Here is a 20,880-nt window from a genome sequence, read left to right on the forward strand (position 1 = left end):
TTATATGGAACAGCCTGAATCTTACAGTACACTGAGTCAGCCCAGAAAACTGTGGAATGTTTTCAAAGAAACCATTCCACTTTGATTTTCACTAAACTGCGCCCTTGGATCTACACATCATTTAGCTGTTTCTTCCACAATTTTACAGACAATATGAGAAAAGGGGGAAATTGTTGAACTGTACAGGGACAGATCTGAATGCATCAGATTTCACAGATCTCTGTATAAAAGAAATGTTGGGCCTCTATGAAAAGAAAAATACCATCTAGGAATAATAAGTATAAGAGGACCTACTTCATCTTTGTCATGCAATTTACTTTGAGGTTGTCTACACAACCATTTAAATCAATGTAACTTGCATCATCTGGGGATGTGAAAAAGCAACCCCACTGAGCGATGTAAGTTAAACTGACTTAAGGTGGCATCTCTACCATGCTATGCTAGTGGGACAGTAACAGAGAGAAAGCTGTGCTAGTCTATATACTATCAAAACAAAAAAAAAAGTCCAGTAGCACTTTAAAGACTAACACAATAATTTATAAGGTGATGAGCTTTCATGAGACAGACCCACTTCTTCAGATCATAACTAGATCCATTGTTTATAGTCAAGCCCTTAGGTACAATCGCATTTGCTCTGATCCTACTGACAGAGACCAAAAACTACAAGATCTTTACCAAATATTCATAAACTTGAATTACCCACCAGGAGAAATAAAAAAAAAAAAAAATTGACAGAGCCAGACAAATACCCAGAGACCAGCTACTCCAAGATGGGCCCAAAAAAGCCAAGAACAGAACACCACTGGTCATTACCTACAGCGCCCAACTCAAACTACTACAACGCATTATTAAAGACCTGCAACCTATCCTTAATCAGGATGCCACACTCCAGAAGGCCCTAGGTGACAGACCTGTTCTCTCCTACAGACAACCTCCTAAACTTATGAGTATTCTCACCAACAATCACAGTCTATACTGCATGAACACCAGTCCTGGAACTTTTCCTTACAACAAAGCCTGTTGCCAGCTTTGTCCACATATCTATTCTGGAGATACCATCACTGGACCTAACCAGGATATTCACAGAATCACAGGCACACTCTCATGTTCCTCAACTAACATCACATATGCCATCATGTGCCAACAATGCCCAGATGCTTTGTATATTGGACAGACTTCCAACTCTCAGACAAAGAATTAAGGGGCACAAAACAGACATAAAAACACTGCTGATCCACAAACCAGTCAGCCAGCATTTTAATGGAGTGGGCCCTTCTGTTAATGACCTGAAGGTTTACATCTTACTGAAGAGGAATTTTCCAAACAGATTGGAAAGAGAGGCTGCTGAACTCTCTTTTAAATTCAAATTCGACATATTAACACGTGGTTTGAACCCGGATGTGATTTTTTTTAGGTCATTATAGGGGCTCTTTTGCATACTTGGCTTAATCTAATTCTTGACTCCCTCCCCGCACCTTCTGCCCCTCTACTCTCTGATTTGCTCACCTCAATAATAATTTTCTGATTTGTCATTCTTGATTACTATTTTTGGTTCTCCGTGTCTTAAATATTGAGTCTGTTCTGGTATGGCTGTGATCTGAAGAACTGGGTCTACCCCACGAAAGCTCATCACCTAAGTGCTACTGGACTGCTTTTTTGTTTTTATGTTAGTGGGGAAACCCACTCGGGTGTACTAAGTCTTCAGGAGATGCCATTTAGCAGCATTCATAAAATGCAGTAACGAAGACAAGCCCTCAGACTTACTAGCGTTAAAGTACACTGGCATCAATTAACTCATTAATTGGAATTTTTAAAGAAGTCATGCAACTGAGATCCTGATTTTAGTCATTCCAATAGGTTTACAAATGTAATGAAAGTATTAAAAATAAATGAATTTTGTCAGATGTCCAATTTATTAGTTTGTATGGCCAATGGCTGCTTTTCATTATGCACTGTTATGTTGTTACAACACCGTCTATATATTTCTTACAAATGGAAGAGCGTTCCTTTTAAGGTTTCCACAATGCATTAAATGTTCTTTGGAGTGAAATGAAGAATATGGTAGCTTAAAACCCTACAGCAACAAGGGACTGCCACTGGATTCTAATCAACCAACAGTTATGACGTAAGTGTGAAACACCTGACCTTTTTCTGCAAGAAGGTTTGTGTGCATGCACTTCAGATATAATTTCCCCTTTGAAAAAGTACACTCCCTTTTATCTGGGTATAATGGGCAGTGCATTACAAAAACAGATGTTATCAAAGTCTTTTAAAGAGGCATCCCCACATCACGACTCTACGTTCCACATGATTAAGGACAGGAAATCAATATTCTTTTTAGGTCTCGTCTAGACAAGGATTTAAAGGCGTAGTTTTAGAACTCTAGGTAAGACGTTTTAAAAGCCTGTTTAATCATTGTGCTTTGTCTAGACGTGCAAAACTGGTCAAATTAAAATCTAGGACAGGTTGAATTTGACTTGTTTAGCATGTGTAAAAGGAGCTACACGCTGGGTACATCATTCTAGTACACCTTTACCTGGTAGCCCAGGTACACTATAAAAACTTACATTTGTTTAACTACATTGTTCAGGGATATTAAAAATCCACATCCCTGAATGATGCAGTTACATCACTCTAACCCTAGTGCAGACAACACTGTTGATGGGACAGCTTCTCCTGCCATCATAGTTACTGCCTCTTGTGGAGGTGGATTAACTACACCAACAGGAGAAACTCTCTCATTGTGCATGTTCACTGAAGTGCTACATCAGTGTTTTCACTGTAGGCCTGCCCTAAATCTAGAGCCCGAGGTTTCCCAAACTGGGGGGCTTGAAGAAATTCCGGGGGGGGGGGGTGTGCACAAGGCAACTCAGCCCCCACCATCATTCCCTCCACCCCAAGAAAGAGCCGGCCTTTGCTTCCAGCTCTCAGCCCCTGCCATTTTATGTGGGAGACCCAGAACGGCTGCTATAAAAGCAGGCAGCTGGCAAAGACCCATGTGGAGCTAGCTGCCTCCTGCAAAGGTGCAAAGGCAGCATAGGGCTTGGGCAGCTGGGCGGCTGGCATGGGCAGCTCTGGAGGCTGGCACAGGGCTCAGGCAGCTGGCCAACTGGGGCTGTACTAGACACCCACAAGGGGCCAAGACAAACTATTTGTGCTTATTTTTAATTTTAAATGACATTTTTATATCAAGTTTTTGTGTTCATTTTAAATTATGAATTGATTTGTTTGTTAAAAAGGGGGATGGATGATGGTAAAGAAGAGGTGGGGGGGCATGAGGGTTTCTAAAAATCAAGAGAGGGGATTGATGCTGAAAAGGTAGGGAACCACTGACCTAGAGCAAGGTTTTAGCACTTCAAATTCTCTCTTACATATGTAAATCTTTATACAAGCCAACTTATATGCTGGGAAATTACTCAGAAGTAAGCTTTCATTAACTGTCTTCAATCAAATTACAAAAGTTTTCATCTCAGATATTGCAAGTGAAATTAAAGACGACAGCAGTTGCAGAGAAATTATCTTCTGATTTTCATTGCTAGTTTTGGTATTTCTTTCGCTCTAGTTTTCCGGCTAGTTTCCCATACGGCTTTAGCCTCTGCTGTTTGTTAGGTATGGAAAAGCTCTTGCCCCTTACCTGACCACCCTCAGAACTATGTCTTTTTTTCCTCAGAGAATATTCTCAGAACTCAGTTTTCTTCTAGCACAAATTGACATGATACTTGCACTGTAGCTAACACAAAGCAGGAGGTGTAGCTCAGTGATTAGAGCGTTTGGCCTTACAGCAGCAGGGCTGTGAGTTCAATCCTTGAGGGGTCCTTTCAAAATTAACAAACACTGTGAGTGATGGTGATAGGTTCCTGCTTTGAATGCAGGGGACTAGACTGGATTCTATGAGATATGTATATCTCCATGTTTCTATGTATGCATAAATATGTAACATACCATGAACGGTGGGGTAATACACCTGTTTGTGCTTTTGCTTAAACTTTTGAACAAATCATTGACAATTATGGATGAAGTATGGGCCCAAGCTTTTACAGATGACCATGACACACATTTTTTCACAACTGCATTTGAATCATTAATAGAAGTTGAGATCCTTTAAAAATCTGTAGGCTGGACTCAACCCTCAATATACAGGTGTAACCTAGCCAGCATAAACGGAGTACTACTCCTTGTGTTACCAGAAGTGGTGATTGGGTGCAAGTTATCTTCAGCCTCCTTTCTCTGGGAGGGTGGTGGTGGGGAACCCTAAAAATGGGCAGCAAGGACAGGGAACACCAAATCAGCACAATTTACACTGGAGCCTCCTACTGGCAACCCTAGGAACTGCCTTGGGTAAAACGTTCACAGAGTACACTGGCTTGGCTTCCCTCTGAACAAGCACAGCGAATGGAGCGCTAATCATTAGTCAAGTAAGGAATATGATGAAGAGGGTACACAGACAAATGCAGATTAGAGTTACATTTCAGCACCACATGTCATCTCTAAGTGCAGTCACACAGCATCCCTAGTCAATATTCTTTCCTGGTTGATTCCATCCTCACTGAACCCTTATTACGGTCTCTACAAAAAGTAGAAGCACACAATAACGGCTCTTTGTACTATACAAATACTACATACGTATGTTACTCTAATAAAAATAATCAAGTACTTATAACCTAGAGTAGGATGAGCACTATAGCAAAGCTTTTAGTTTGCACCACAGCTTCCTACTCTTGCATAATGTGTTGTATGTGAACATGTGCATGTTCAAGAGTACACAGCCACTCAGGTACACATGCTTATATACACACATTAAGAATACCAATATGTATTCTCCCATGCTAACTAATGCACACACAACACTGTGTACATATATATTTTATATTTATATACAGATACATCAGTGAATAACTACATACAGCATATTCAGTGTGTAGACACTAATGTACCTTTTTATTTCCTGAATCAGGGATGACTGAATAACTAATAAATAGCAGAACAATTGCTTCAGTTTAAAAGCAATGAGTCAAATCAACCAGCTACTTACCAGGTTGGGGCTCAAAATCTTTCAAGTTCACTTCATACTCATCTTCATTTAGGTATTGGTGTCGACCCATCATTACAATGGCAAACTTAAACTTCAAAAGGAACAAACTGTTAAGCTTCTGGATGGAAGTAAAACACTGCAAGTCTTTTAAGCTATCTGTATTTGGTGTAGCAGCTATGGGCAACCTAGGTTATGAGTGGGCTGCATGAGTGGCCCTCCATCTCAGTGGGCTGCAAGACTGTAATAAACAAGATCTTCTCCCAGGATAGGGTAGTTTTGCTAACTGTGCCTGCTTACTGAGAATTTGTGGGGTGTATAAACTGAATTGTAACAGTGCTTTGGATGTAAAAGGAGTGCTTAGCTCTCACAGGCACTGTTGTGTGCAATCAGAACATCTCTCACTTTTCATGCTCTTGCTTTACATGCACATCACTTTAGTAACACTGGTAGGGGAAAAAAAAACTATGCAGACAGAAACAAGCAGGAACTGGCAATGGTAAACAAAGAATCTCGGGGGCCATACATAGAGCTCTGCTGAACTGCTGGCAGCCCACAGGCTACAGGTTGTCCACCAACGGGGTATAGAAAGAGTATTACTCTGAAATGGGACATACTCCAAACAAAGGAAGAGAAAACTCCATAAAGTATTATTATCAACATTCCCACATAGCACTTTCTTCCCACCCCTCATCCTATAATCTAATGACAACTCAGTAGCATTTAATTTAAACCAGGTCTTTTACGGTAAAACTGCTGCTCTATATCCCTTAAGAATATTGCATTAGAGCTTTTTTCACTCTGAACTCAGAATCAACAAAATGCAAAGTGAAGTCTCCCCAACACAACCCTACCTTTTCAAATTCTTTTTCTTGGATGTCCAGCATTGTTTGAATCCGCTTCATCACCTCTCTGAAGTGTTCACCCTAATAATTATTTTAACAGTAGATATCAACAAAATAATTTAAATCATCAACATTACGAAGAGAAATTGCTCAGTGACTGCTGCAATTTTCCTAACAAGTCTTGCATTGAAGAACAATTACTTAAATGAATCAGTGATTTGAAGAAACTAGAGAAATTTCAATACCAGTTACAAGGAGGTGACAGCAATGAAAATCTGTATTTTCAATTCATACTGTGTTACAATTAACTTGTAAGCAAATTGTTCCTAATTTGATCAAATACTTGTTTGCACAACTTTTGACATATGTATAAATCAGGCTGAGGCCAAGATACAAAGCGAGAAATGTAAGAACAAGAAAAAAACCTAGCGTAAGAAATACCTTCTCTAGCATTGTCATTTTAAATCATATAAACTGTGAACTTCTGCCCTAAGTTATAATTACATATCTCTGCTTTTGTTATTTTAGAAGCCCACAAAAAACAATGTATGAAAAGAATCAATCAAAAATCAGCCATTGGGAAAAAAAAAATGTAACAAGTGGTCTTCCCTTTATTTGGCATTGACTACATATAGGAACACACAGCTAGTCTCTCTGAAATCTGTGAGAATACACACAGTTCTGGATCCAAGAACCTTAGAAAACTAGATAATCTTTATGGGAACTAGTAAGTGAGAGCTACAAAAAGATGTTAACTTCCAAAATTCTAGCTCAATTGTTTTTTATTTTGGAATGGTTCACTGTTCTTCAAGATAGTTCTTATCCTATCATCAAGAGTTAAGGAGAATAATTTTAATTCCCAATGACAAAATAACAATGAGGTTAAATATCAACAAAGGAAATTTAGGCTGGACTTCTTATCCGGGTATTCCAGCACTAGAATCAATTGCCTATGGTGACTGTAGAATCACCATCACTGCAGATTTTTTAAGAGCAGGTTAGACAAACATCTGCCAAGGATGGTATCTGGATGGTGCTTGGCCCTACCATGAATGTAGGAGACTGGATCTGATGATCCCTCAAGGTTCCTTCCAGTTCTACAATTCTATAAAATGTACGCTAAGTTTTTAAATAAGACATTTTAGTTCACAGGCTATGAAGTTATGTTGGAAGAAGGCTCTGACAAAGTGAAAAGCATTCATTTTTCACAGCCACTACTAAAAAAAGAGACACAATCTTCTTCGTATCAGTCAAAAATTAACCTTTTTTACAATTTGTGCCTAAAATTCACAGCTGGTATCAGGCTCTCATTATATTTGGCATTGTGTGTACATACATACATACGTACGCACGCACACAGTTTCAGAGATAACTGCAATCTAAACAGAGGCAAGACAATGTTATAAATATTGTGTATTATATTTAAATACATAATATTAAAATAACCAGAAGAAAGAGAGGAAAACAACAGTTACCTCTTTCCATAACTGGTGCCATTTGAGGTATGTTGCTTGTGTCCATTCCAATGCAGGTGTGTGCACATGAGCATACCCAATTGCCGGAAGTCTTTTTCCCTTAGTTGGTAGCCGTTATCTTGGTGTGGCACCTCTTGGAGTGGCACCATTATAGTCACCAATATATACACTATCCAACCATCTCCCTGCTCAGTTCCTTCTTGCAGGCTACTCCAACAGTGGGGAAGGCAAGTGGGGTTTTGGAATGGACATGAGCAACACATCTTAAAGAACACCAGTTACGGAAACAGGTAACTGTTTTTTCTTCTTCACGATTGCTCACGTGCATTCTAATGCAGGTGAATAAAAGCTGACATTAGGAGGTGTGGTCGGAGCCCCGGAAAGACTGCAGTATGGCCCTGCCTACTGCTGCATCTTTCCTAGCGTGCCCTGTAATCGTGTAACGAGCCACAAATATGCGTATGGAGGACCTCTTGGAAACCCTACAGATCTCTTGAATTGGGACACTGGCCAGGAATGCTGCTGAGGTTGCCTGAGCCTTTGCAGAACGAGCCTTAATTGAGGGATGGGGTCATCCCTGCTAGCCTGTAGCATTCCCCGATACACACCACTATTCAGGAGGAGATCAGACAGCTCTTCATCCTGTCCACCATCACAACAAAAAGCTGTTGTGACTCCCTGAAAGGCTTGGTTCTATCTATATAGAAAGCTAACGCCCTGCATACATCTAGGTTGTGCAGGCTCTGCCCCCTCAGAGTGGCATGTGGTTTAGGATGAAAAACTGGTAAAGGAATACCCTGATTGATATGGAAGGAGAAGACGACCTTCAGCAGGAAAGTTGGATGTGGTCTCAATCTAACTTTGTACTTGTGGAACACTGCGTACAGAGGGTCCACAGTCAGGGCTCTCAGTTCGGAAACCCTTCTGGACGATGTAATGGCCACCAAAAAGGCTGTTTTGTAAGTTAAAAACAGTAGGGAGCAGGAAGTGAGGGGCTCAAAGGGGGCCGCCATAAGTTCAGATAGCACCAGATAAAGGCACCATGAGGGCAAGTGGCCCCACACTTATGGCTTAACCCTCTCCAGGCCTTTAAGAAACCTTTTCACCACTGGGTCTGAGAACACCGATGAAAAACCTGGGCCAGGACGAAAAACGGAAATGGCCACCAAGTGCCCCTTAAGAGAGGAAAGGGCCAGCCCTTTCTGACTTAGGTGACACAAGTAACCTAAAATGACTGGGATAGAGGACTGGAGTGAAGGTAAACCTCTTTGCGCCATCCTCACCGAAAACCTCTTCCACTTCCTTAGATACGTGGCCCTAGTTTTTTTCACTGATCAGGAGCATGCCCCTGACTGGCTCTGATCATGAAAAGTGACAGAAGGCTGGGGTGCTGCAACCGCCCCTTATCCTGCATCAAAAGGTCTGGGCATAAAGGGAGTGTTACTGGTTCGCTCATTGACAGGTCTAATAGGACCAGTACTAGTGCTGCCTGGCCCATGCTGGAGCCACCAGGATCACTGAGGCCTGATCTGACCAAATTTTGAGGAAGACCATGTGGACACGAGGAACCACATACAGGAATGGTCCCGCCCATGAGATGCTGAATGCATCCACCCAAGATCCCAGGCTCTGGTAAGAGCAAAATGCCTGGCACTTCGCTTTGAGATGAGTGGCGAAGAGGTCCCCCTGGGAAGAGCCCCACGCTTGGAAAATTGACTGCAGCACATATGGGTGACTGGACCTCTCATGGTTCACAAAGGACCTGCTGAGGTGGTCCGCTACAGTATTGTGAACCCCAGTAGTTAGTGAGCTTGCAGGACAATTTGGTGTTGAATGCAAAATTCCCAAAGCCTGAGAGCCTCATGACACAGGGGAGAGGAGCACGCACTCCTTCCCCTCATCTGTTGATATAATACATTGCTGTTGTGTCGTCTGTGCTCACAATATGCAATGACCTGCCAGACTGTGTTGAAATACCTTGCACACCAACCTGATGGCCCTGAGCTCCCTCACATTGATGTGAAGCTCGAGGTCTGATGTGCCCCAAAGAGCCTGAGTCTGGTGCTGTCCCAAATGTACTCTGCCCCCCACTCCCCCAGCCTAGGTCTGATGCATTCATTACCAGGGACAGGGTGGTTGGGGAGGTCTCGAAAGGAACCCCGGCACACACTGTCTGAGTGTCCAACGCAGAGTCTGCAGAACCCACTGCGGTACAGTCACTAATGTCTATATCGTCCCTCACAGGTCAATATACCAAAGCCAGCCACAACTGGAGAGGACGCAGTTGAAGCCTGGCATGCTGTACCATGAACGTCCATGCTGCTACGTGTCTGAGGAGTCTAATACAACACCCCGTCCATCATGCTGGGGAACCTCATTAGGCTGTTTATGATGCTGGTCATAGCCTGAAACCTGCTCTCCAAAAGGGAGGCCCTGGCATACACCAAGTCAAGAGAGCCACCATGAACTCTCTTTTGTGTGGGAACCAGCATCGATTTTGTCTTGTTTTCCAACAACCCGAGACTGTCAAACATCAAAAGACTGATAATACCCACCACTCACCACAAACCTGAGAAACCTACTGCAAGGAGGATAGATTGCAATGTGAGAATATGCACCTGGTAAGTCAAGAGTAGCGAACCAATCCCCTTGATACAGCAATGGAATTATGAGCCCCAAAGAGACCATGCAAAACCTGATCTTTTTTTACATACTTGTTCAGGCCTCGCCAGTCCATGATGAGTCTCAGACCCCTCTGGATTTCGGTGTTATGAATCAACGGGACTAAAACTCTTGATGCCTGAATTGGGGGGGAACCTCCTCTATTGCACTCCGCTCGAGGAGTCATTGGACCTTTTGGGCAAACACGTTCTCGTGACGGGGGTCCCTAAAGAGGAATGGGGAAGTGAAGGAACTGAACTGGATAGCATATCCCCCTTCTACTGTGCGCCAGACTCATTGGTACGATGTTATATGGCACTAGCCCAGGTAAAAAGGGGACAAGTGAAAAGAAAATATAGGGAGTGCTGGATCCCGAGTGTGAAGTGGTTTGATGCTCCTGAGTGAATAATCTAAAGTTTGGTTTTGGCCTAGACAGGGGCTTCTGTTGTCCCTAACCCTGGCCAGGTCGGCTAAGGAGCTTCCTATTGCTATGGCCCTGTCTTCTGTTATCATCCCTAGGCTATTACTGCTGCTGTGTAAACTGCCTAGGAAAGGAAGAGGTGGGAGGGGAGGAGTTAAATGCCTGTGCTGAGTTGTGGGAGCATGAACGCCCAAAGACCTTAGGGTCGCTCTTGAGTCTTTAAGACTATGAAGTTTTTTGTCCATTTTCTCAGAAATTGGAGCGGGTCCCTCAAAGGGTAGGTCTTGTATGGTCTGCTGAACCTCCTGTGGCAGGCCAGAGACCCGTAATCATGCCACATGCCTCATGGCAATCCCTGAAGCCATAACCCCGTTAGTCGCATCCACAGCATCCAGAGCTGCTTGGAGGGTCGCATGAGAAATGAGTCTGTTTTCCTCCACTACTGCAGTAAACTTTTGTTTAGCATCCAGAGGAACTAGTTCCAAAAATTCAGAAAGTGAAGACACTACATTAGAAGAGTACCTGCTCACCAGAGGCTGCTGGTTTGCTCTATGCAACTGTAAACCACCTGTGGAATAAAACTTTCTCCCACACAAGTCGACTTTCTTGGCTTCTCTATTTTCTGTGATGGCTCTGGCCATGCCTTGAGCATTGGCTCTGACGGGATGAGGAATGGTCACTCCTGCTCCTGTTCAATCCTGAAAAGCGAGAGTCTAACTCCAAACCTGATGGCTCTGACGCCAAGGACCAGGGGGATGCCTGACCCACAGGCACTTGCACCAGTACCACATTCGCCGAATGTACCAGCAACACTGAAGCCACTGCCATCATAACTGGCTTGCCCTCTGACGGAGGCCAGCTCTGACGTGCACCGGCAGTGCTGAAGTCCAGGGAGGTGAGGCAGGTGCCGTGATCCTCAGGACAATTTGCGCCGCACGGAATGCCTCGGGTATTGCAGGCATCTCAGATGAATGAGGACTTGGCCTTCATGCCAGCATCAATGCCTGGCTCCGAGTCCTGCCCCATGTCGCTGTTCTACCATTGGCGTCTCAAGCTTCTCCTTTCTCCTGTGTGCCGTAGGGAATTGGTGCCTGTTGTGCATTTTCCGCTTATGCAGGATGGGGGACTGAGTTCTATGCCTCCTAGCACGATGTGGTGCCAGCCCATCACCCTGGTACTGAGCCCATTTGTCCATTCTCGATGCTGACATTGCACACTCTGGTTAAAGTGCAGCTTCCATTAGGACTTTCAGGCCTTGTGCCCTATCTTTTAGAGTCCCTGGCTTAAAAGTCCTGCAAATCACACAATAATTTCCCCGATGGTTGTCGCTCAAGCATTGCAGGCATGTGCTTGCCATAAATCTCCATAGGCCTTAAAGCCTGGAGACCTGGGCATGCCCCAGAGCCAGGGGCCACAAGAGGGGGGAAACCAGCCTCCCCAACTCAAGCCCAACAACTATGTACACAATAAACTGGTAACACACTAATTACCTAACTAATAACTATGACAAAACTGACAACTATAGGGCTACCAACAAGAAAGGTTGCTCACGTGAGCACAGGGACTTCTGATAACTGTCACTGCAGCAAGAAGGAACTGAGCAGGGAGAGGCTGGGTGCTGTATATATGGGCAGCCATAATGGCGCCACTCCAAGGGGCATCACACCAACCTGATGGCTACTGGCTAAGAGAAAAAGACTTCCAGGAACTGGGCATGCGCATGCATGCACACCTGCATTGGAATGCAAATAAGCAATCACTCGAAGACGAATCTCTTTATTTCTACAAATGGGGCACTGAGGCCCAAAGATATTAAATGATTTGACCAGGATCATACTGGGAGTTTGTGGAAAAAGTAAGAACTGCTGAATCTCAGTTCACTGACTTAGGTGACATTTGCACGACAGCAGAAAAGTTGACTCAAGGTACGCCAGCTCAAGCTACATGAATAATATAGCTGGAGTTGATGTACCTTTAGTTGCGTTGCTCTGGGGGCCTACAAAGTGGGGTCTAAATTCTCCTGTTTTCTCTTAAGACTTCTCTTATTCTTCTCATTTGGGGTAGAGTAACTGGGTTGACCAGAGAACAATCTGTAGTCAATTTGGCAGGTCTCTCTAAAACCACTAAATAAACCCACCAGTAGCTCAGTAGGGTCTGTCAAAAAACAATCATTCCACTTGAATTTTCTCCTATAAGTCAGAATCACATGGTCCTGAGAAACATTTCTATTGAGGTGATGCTGTAATACATACAACGATATTACACACAATTGTTCATAAAAGAAGTTGAAGAAATGTTATGTAGACACCCTACAGCAGAGTAACAAAAACATGATGTACCTGGTGTATCCTCAGCAAGAACGGAATTCCAAATGTCCCAAAAACTTCTTTGTGGAAATGCGCTACTGTAATTAGCATTTCATTTTCCTTATCTATATCTACCTGGTCCAGAGGGATTTCCTATATTAACATGTAAAAATGGTGAACATGGCGAGGTCCATAAACAATAACATGAAACATCAGAGAGCATAACTCAAAGTCTACACATAATGTATGATCCATAACATAGTTAAAAGCCAAATGAGTTTCCCATTTGCCTAACATCATTTAGAAAAGTATCCTCTGGCAGGGTGCTGGGAATGAGGTGAGACTGTCCTTCACAGAAAGGCTTTCCATATCCCATGCAATTCCTTCTACAGCTTGTCTGGCAATAACCTAGAATTGTAGTATCTCTGTACCAAAATTCTTCATATTTCAGTTCTGTTGGAGGTCAAATGTCCCTCCTGCCACACTTTTTTGTTTTTAAACCATTCCATCTGAAAACAGCTTTTGTTTGACATGATATAGAAGTGGCCCTATTTCTAATGGACCTCTATTATTTGCTATTTTTCTTTAATTGACAGTGTTAGCCAGGAGTCCTCAGGAGCACTGCTCCATTCCTGAACTACCTGTGAGTGCCAGAATAACACAATGCAATCTTTCCTATTTCCTTGGAACACAAATTTGTATCGACAAGTTAATTTTATTTTCAGCTTATGGGATTTGAAGTAAGTGGAGTTCTCAATGCTTAAATTATTTAAAGCATAAAAAATGCAAATCCTGAGAAATGTCACATCCAGCTGATCTAATCCGACTTCAAAATCTAGCCTTAATTAAGAAGAGAATAAAATATGCACAAGCAGACCTACAATTTGGAAAACAGGGCCTAATAACAACAATATACAGTACGAGTCCCTATATCAACCTTAAATTACTGCTGAGAGGCAGTTTCCTTGTGGATAGCTCCTTGCAAGGCTTTAATTTCCTGTCACAACATTTGAGCAGAAAACATTGAAAACATAATTGTTACAAGATCAAGAAATTCATACTATTCTGGAGTGAAGGAGAAACCAGATTTGGCTACTTTTAGAGGATTTTTTAAAAAATGTCTGTCAGTCAAATATTGTGACCATTTGTGTAAACTAGCTATTAGAATCTAAGGATGGATAATTACCATTTGGAGAATGCAGCCTTTTCAAAAATTAGTGTCTCGTATTTCTTTAAAAATCAAATACCTCAAACCATAAAACATTTACCTCTATTCGAAACGTTCGACTTGTTGCTGGTGATAAACACTCTAACAGCTCATCTTCTTGATGGACACCAATTATTTTGTAGCTTACAATTTCTAGAAGCCTTATGACCAATATGAATATAAAAAGGATTAAAAATCAATATAACACACACCTGCTACAACTTTAGCATATTACTATATCCAGAATTAAATATTAATTCTGAATAATTATTATTCAGTATCCACTACTGTGGAATATTTGAACAATGGACTTAGTCCTGAGGAATCAGTGGATCTGTATCATAAGCCAACAGGTATTTATTTAAATTATTTTCTCAAGTCTCTCCCATTATATGACAAACTTTATGTTTGGAAAATTAATCACATGCATTCTGGAAAAATGTAATACATTATTTTAATTTGTCAGTGAAATGTATGAATGTTCAATGCCACTGAGATTTTGTTCTCAGAAATAGATTTTTTAAATTAATTTAGCTCATATTTTATAGTCGAAGATTTTCCAAAACCAAAGAGCTCTAACACCTTTAATTGTTAAATCCACAGGGACAACATTAATTTGCATTTGATTTTCCATTGTAATTTACAGCATTTTTCATTCAGGTGAGATCCACACCGTGAGAGCCACCGATTTATATTTTAAAAAAACTATTTTCTAGCTATCTTCTCTACTTACCTTAGTTTTCCTGAACCTTTCTCACAGAGTTCTACTGCTTTTTTACATTCTTCTAACAGGTCCCGTACACACCCATGCTTATCTGGATATAGTGTTATTTCCTTTACAACACAATATTTAAAATAAAACAATTAATGCTCAGAAAAACAAACTGAAGCACACAGAACATTGAAATCTGACTTAATACTAGACTTTGCTCAACAGGTAATGATCATGAATGTGTACGCAAAAAACTTGTTTTATCTTTCCATTTGCAATTCTTTTTTATAGAAACATACTGTGGAAGCCTCCGTTATTTCAGGATGTTAACTAGAAAGCAACGGATGCAACTTTTCTTCTTAATGGAAATTTCAAAGAGTTACAATTACTGAAAATTACGTTGCAAGTTCTGTGTTGTTAATGTAGTCTGCGGTTGGCAACCAAGATAGCAAGAAGAGCTATTTTTTCCAATTTGGTAAAAAACTCAATAATTCAAGAGCCACAATACATATGAACGCAAGATGGTCCTTAATAAATAACGTCATACCATACTTTTTGTAACCCCTATTTTAAGAGAGAGTGAAGTAGAAGAGACTTGAAGATGACCTATGCTCCACATGGCATACAACAGTTAAGTAGTAGTAGTAGTATTTTAAGAAAAGCACATGCACAATGATTTGTAATGTGATATAACTTTACTGCAGGGCATTCACAAACTTTTAGATATTGTATTTTCTCAGACTTTGTGTGTGTGTTTGTATCACTGTCTTCCTGACTTTCACTCTTGAACCTTCTTTCTCTCTCTGGAAGATGCTAGAGGGAAGTTACCCACTGTTCTGAGACTACACATCATTTGCTATTTAGATATGAATTGTTCTTTTTCACTCTTTTAGATGTTCACTGTTTTTCACAATAATTAGTTTTTTGTTTTTTTTTTTAAACTTTGCAATTATGGTATCAGAGGCCACACAAAAAAAGAGTCCTTAAAGAGCTGTCTGCGGCTCTGGTTGCAGACCGTGATGTAGTCCTTAAAAGTCAACATTATATATCGTATTATGAAAGTCAACATTACATAACAGACTGGCAAATTTACCCAGCACTGCTCATGTCCTTAACTAAATTAAGGGTTTTTCTTTTAGGGGAAGGGGAGATGTACGGTGAGAAGAGAGATACGGAAAATATATATGCTGTACGTAAATAGTTGCATTTTTCAAAAACACAGTGCTATTTTATTTTTATTTTGGATTTCTTTAAGAAAGGGGATGTTAAAAGTTTTCCATTTAATGTTTTTAGTGAAGTTTTTTTAAATGGGAATTCCATCAAGTGTATTTTTTTCTTCAACCCTAAAAACTCTTGTTTTAACAAAAAAGAACTATAGTCAGTTTGGCTTCCAATAACATTTTCTTCTAGTTTTCAAATCTTAAGCATTGATTTAGATGTGCCAAAACAGAGCATTACTCTAAACTTCTCCATTTACTCTCTGTAAGGTTTATTGAGAAGCAATCATATTCCAGATTCACCTGACTTTTCTGGCTCATTTTGGTTCAGTCTCAGCTATGCCATTTTGGAGAACTGAACTTGATTTGGTGATTCTGTCTCTTTTCTGTCTTATGAGAAGCAAACCCTTTGCAGACTCATCCTGTTTTCCTGGAAAAGCCAAACCCCTACATTGTTTTAAGTTATGGTAACAGGACGCTGTACACTGAATTTGGTGGTCCAAGGTCTTACTGCTTAGGAGTTATTGATCAGACAGACAACTCTCTAAAATATATATACTATCCAAAGGCTTATGAGAAAAGAAATTACAGTGCATCCAGTGTGGCAGATAAAATTGTACTGACCTCTTCCCTAAATTGGCTATTTAGCCATATGCACTTGAAACTTCTCCTGTTTTCAAAGTCAGTGATTTTCATTTTAAGCTAGAAAAAACAGACACCAATGAGATATACTTTGTAAAGACAACAGAAGCACAAAAGCACAGTGGTATAAATAAGGACTCATACCTGCTGATAGTAAAGTTTTTTAGGTTGTCTAGGTTTGAAGAATTGCAGGAGATCTCTTAAAGTACCTTCATAATTATGTCTAAGAGGATTACCTGGGCCATCCCTATAACTATATAAGAAAACAACATACAAATATCACTATATAAATCCATTGCCACACAGTAAACATCTGTTGAGAATGCAATGAAAATTTAACTTCAAGTACTTAAACTTACATTTCACCTTGTTAAAAAACTGGCATACCCAACCCATGCAGCACTACATTCACAATGCTTAAGGGGAAATTTTCAAATGCTGAAGAGCACAACTCCTAAGTTACTTTCAAAGGGAGTTTGTGTGTGTGTTTTATTTTTAAAAAAGTCTCATCTCTACTCTTTATTCAGTGATGGACATAATTTCTTCCAACACTTACCTTCCACTACATGGTCCTCAAACATCTATCCATACACCTCTGCACACTTTCCACTGATTCTCTTCCACCAATGAAGAGTACATGCAATTCTTTAACTTCCGCTTCAGCTATTTTGATTCCTCATCCCATTGGTTTGTGCTTATTACTATTTGCCTATTTTTTTCTCACCAGACAAAGACACGGGGAAAGGCCCCTCTAACACCTGATTACGGCTTCCTTCCACTCCAAATCAGACACGTATTTGACCAGTTGACATGTACAAGTATCCTTGAATGGAGCCTAAGACACCCTCACATATAATGGCTTCAGATATAATTAAAGAAAAATACTTTACATTGATTTCATACACAGACTACCTTTCTCAGAAAGGCAAATTAGATTCAGTGTTCAGTGAGTGCTACGTGGAAGTATTAAAAAAAAAGCCCTTAGAATTTGTCATTCAGTAGACTAAAACAATCACTAATGTGACAACTTTAGAAATGCAAGTTTGTAATTCTCTGTAGCTTGTAGTCTTGAATGTCATTTCTCTATTACCTCAATATAAAACTGTCCAATGTGGCTATCATCCTTTCAACAAAGGATTCCCTTTAAAGCCAATAAACATAGTTCTTTAAATTGGTTAGATAATGCGCTTCAAACTGACACATTCAAAATCTACATGAGCCCAGAGAGACATTTGCTGCCTACTCTTTCACGTGGCACTGCACTAACAGCATACCTATCATACAATTAATACTTTCTTTGCATGTCAGTTTGATTAAAAAATCTCAAACACAGTGTGCAGAATATGCAATTAAATGAATATTTTCTTTCCTGAAAATAAATATTTGGTGACGTTAGCTGAAAAAAATGTAACTAGCCAAAGAATTAATTTAGTGGCAATATGGAAAAAGTTACTGAATGATAAAATGACAATCTAACTCTAATTCCTTAGTTTTAAATTACTTAAAATTAGACATGAATATTTTGCAAAAACCTACAAAGCTTAACTAGAAAGTTATGTTTACATGAACTCATCTTACCCTTGGGACTTGAAAAACTGTAGTAGCATTGGGTCTGTATTGAGTCTTTGTGCAACAGTCTTTGCAACCTGTGGAAATAAAAGTTCTTCTAAAAGCTAAAAGGTAAATTAGGTTGTACATGTATGCATGAGGGCATAATCTGGCTGAATCTTTATTACCGACAATGATACTAAAACAGAAAACACAACAGTTTTTTCCAGATACCAAGACTGATGTGGAAACAGTCCAAAACCATCTGAAAACAAAACACCTTATACACAAGCAAATTGTATTCAGAAGTAATTTTACTATGCCATTTCTAGAGAGTAACTTTTCAAAGCAGAATAGCATTTTAAAGAATAAAATTCTAGTTTTCATGCAACCAACTGCTTTTGGTAATAAAAAGGAAACACTCTGCAAAGAAAACTAAAGCCATATTAACAAAGGCAGAATCGATCCAAATATATGTAAGATTTTCTGAGAGCAGTAAGTGGTTCTTTAAGGAAAACTTTAAAAAGGCAGGGCCAAAAGTATGAAAAGAAGACTGGAATTATTTGTATGTAGAAGAGCACAATGAGCTAGGTGAAAAAAAAAAAAAAGAGAACTGAAAGCAGAGCCTAGGCCCCAAATACCTTCTAGGAACATTTATCCAAAGAGTGGTATATTGACTTACTAATTAATTTCAGCCTGATTTTACTACACATCACCACCCAAAGAGCTGTGAACAGGAAAATAAAATGAGAGGAAACAAAGTCTAGTAGAATACATACCTGAAAGTAATTCATTCTATTGGACAAAGTAACAACAAATCCGGGATCATTGGGGATAGTTTTATCACAAAAAATGACATCAACACGGTGGTAAAGGTCTCTGAAGTATTCTTTTGCTGTTGGCAATTCACTGTTATCATTTTCTGGGTCATCCCTACAAAGCAGACAAATTGTACTATCTACATTATACAAGTAGCTAGGAGTGTTAAAAATGTTATGCACTAAGTCAGAGTTCAAGAGGGCGTGAAACCGTTAAGAGGTGCCCGTGGACGGTGTGAGGCTGGTAGCGGCCCCTGGCGCGCCGGGACCGGGTCTTCTTGGAGTTGGGTTGCTTGGGAATGCAGCCCAAAGCAGGTGGTAAGTCAGAAATATTACTGAGAAATACAGAAATGCAGTTAGGAAACTTTTAAAGATCTGCAACTGGTACATAATGGGACTGAAATTGTCGCTGTGATTCATACCTTTTGAATATTTATGTGCTGTGCAAGGACTTCTAACACATCTGTACACCATGCATACTTATCTGGCAGCATGCTGGCTTCTTTTGTTTCAGAGACCTGTTTCACTGGCATTCGAGCCCTTTCCCTCCCTTAGCATGCCACCACATACCTTTACCATACTGCTGAAAATATCCTATATTCTCATGGAAGATTTTATTAATCACTCTGCACAATGGCTTGATATACAGTAGCATCCCTTGAACCACAGATGTGAAATGTGTATACGCATCAGTAAAGATCACTACTGAGTGGTACCCCTATTTTTTTGGCAGAGCAATAGCACCAGGGTACAAGCTGTGCACTTACCCAGAAGTCAGCAGCCAGCCAAAGGTGCTTAACACCAACTGGGTCAACAGGGAATGCGAGTTACAAGGCATGACATGAGAATTACATTCATCTCACATAATCTGGGGTTAGACTGCTGAAGATAGACTAGCTGGCTTCCACCAACTGTCAGCCCATGGAGAGAAACAGAGCAACACAGTTTGGTGTGACCATCAGGTGTAAGAGCACAGAAACGCTGATTTATAGCCCTGACTAGCTTAAGCAAGATTCCTTTACTTGATATAAGTCACAGGAGTTTTCCCTTTGTCTTGCAAAAACCTTCAACAAGAACCTATTATTTGAATATGTGCTCAGTTAAGTCAGAAGCATGTCATCATCAATATGTGACTAGTGAGGGAGACTGAATAAGAGGTAAAGGGAAGGCAGCTTAGTTCCAGGCTGAAAGGAACTCCCCAGTTCAAGAGTTTTGTACAGCCGTTGTAACACAGTGACTTAGGCTATGTCTACTCTACGATATAAATTCAATTTTATAACACTGGGTTTTATAAATTCAATTTTGACTATCCTCACCTCCCCACAAAGTTGAGTTAGTGCTGCCACACTGAATTCCCAAACATCAACTGTGTGAACCTGTCCCATAGCTCCCTCAGCTCCAGAGCATTCTGGGTTTTTTCCACTGGTGCAGTATGGGGAAAAAAATGACCTGCAAGTGGTTGTGGGTATGTGATGTCTTCTTCCCAGATTGCATTGCTTTCCACAGGAGGGGAATGAGGGCAAACGGCCATTTTTTCAGAAGGAAAAGTAGGGAATCTCAGGCAAAAGAAAACCAAATAGGCTGGTTTCAGAATGTGATTGAACCATGTGGTTGCTCAGCTGCTTTTCCCCTATAGAAAGAACACCTTTAGGTATGACTTTTGCCTGATCAGCCAACTAGTGCACCAGGCAGGGGACTGACTCTGTGCCCTAGAATCACCCAGGAGACTGTGCCATCTCAGCTGGCCCCGAAGCCACTTCCCCCGCCTTGAAATCAGAAACATCCTCTCTGAAAATATTCCAGGAACAGATTACTGCGTGTGATAGTCACATCCCCACAACCCTGTTGAAAATGGAGTGGAACTAGAGCTTGGCTCCAAAATATAGTATTTCAGTTATGGTGGCTTCAAGGGCAAAGCTGCAGAGTCCAGAGTTCCTGTTGAACACCGTCCTCAATATCATCATCATGTGAAGATCTATTTCAGTATTTATTGGTCTTC

The 20,880-nt window shown here is 40.7% G+C and overlaps 1 protein-coding gene across 2 annotated transcripts in view; it reads right to left on the reverse strand.

The window, feature by feature from the left end:
• The window catches only part of USP7 (ubiquitin specific peptidase 7), a 162,538-nt gene that overhangs the window by 3,880 nt on the left and 137,778 nt on the right, over positions 1–20,880 (reverse strand). Inside the window, exons 22-30 of one of the 2 annotated variants that reach the window (XM_075011292.1) lie at positions 18,843–18,996; positions 18,094–18,188; positions 16,660–16,768; positions 16,498–16,575; positions 14,678–14,778; positions 14,006–14,105; positions 12,771–12,890; positions 5,884–5,955; positions 5,033–5,123 (exon numbers count right to left, since the gene is read on the reverse strand). In XM_075011292.1, the coding sequence (XP_074867393.1) occupies positions 5,033–5,123; positions 5,884–5,955; positions 12,771–12,890; positions 14,006–14,105; positions 14,678–14,778; positions 16,498–16,575; positions 16,660–16,768; positions 18,094–18,188; positions 18,843–18,996 (920 nt within the window). The remainder of the gene's footprint in view (positions 1–5,032; positions 5,124–5,883; positions 5,956–12,770; positions 12,891–14,005; positions 14,106–14,677; positions 14,779–16,497; positions 16,576–16,659; positions 16,769–18,093; positions 18,189–18,842; positions 18,997–20,880) is intronic. The other variant, XM_075011291.1, reaches the window with a different exon arrangement.

Source organism: Carettochelys insculpta, chromosome 16 (assembly GCF_033958435.1).
Source record: "Carettochelys insculpta isolate YL-2023 chromosome 16, ASM3395843v1, whole genome shotgun sequence".
Lineage (NCBI taxonomy): Eukaryota > Metazoa > Chordata > Testudines > Carettochelyidae > Carettochelys > Carettochelys insculpta.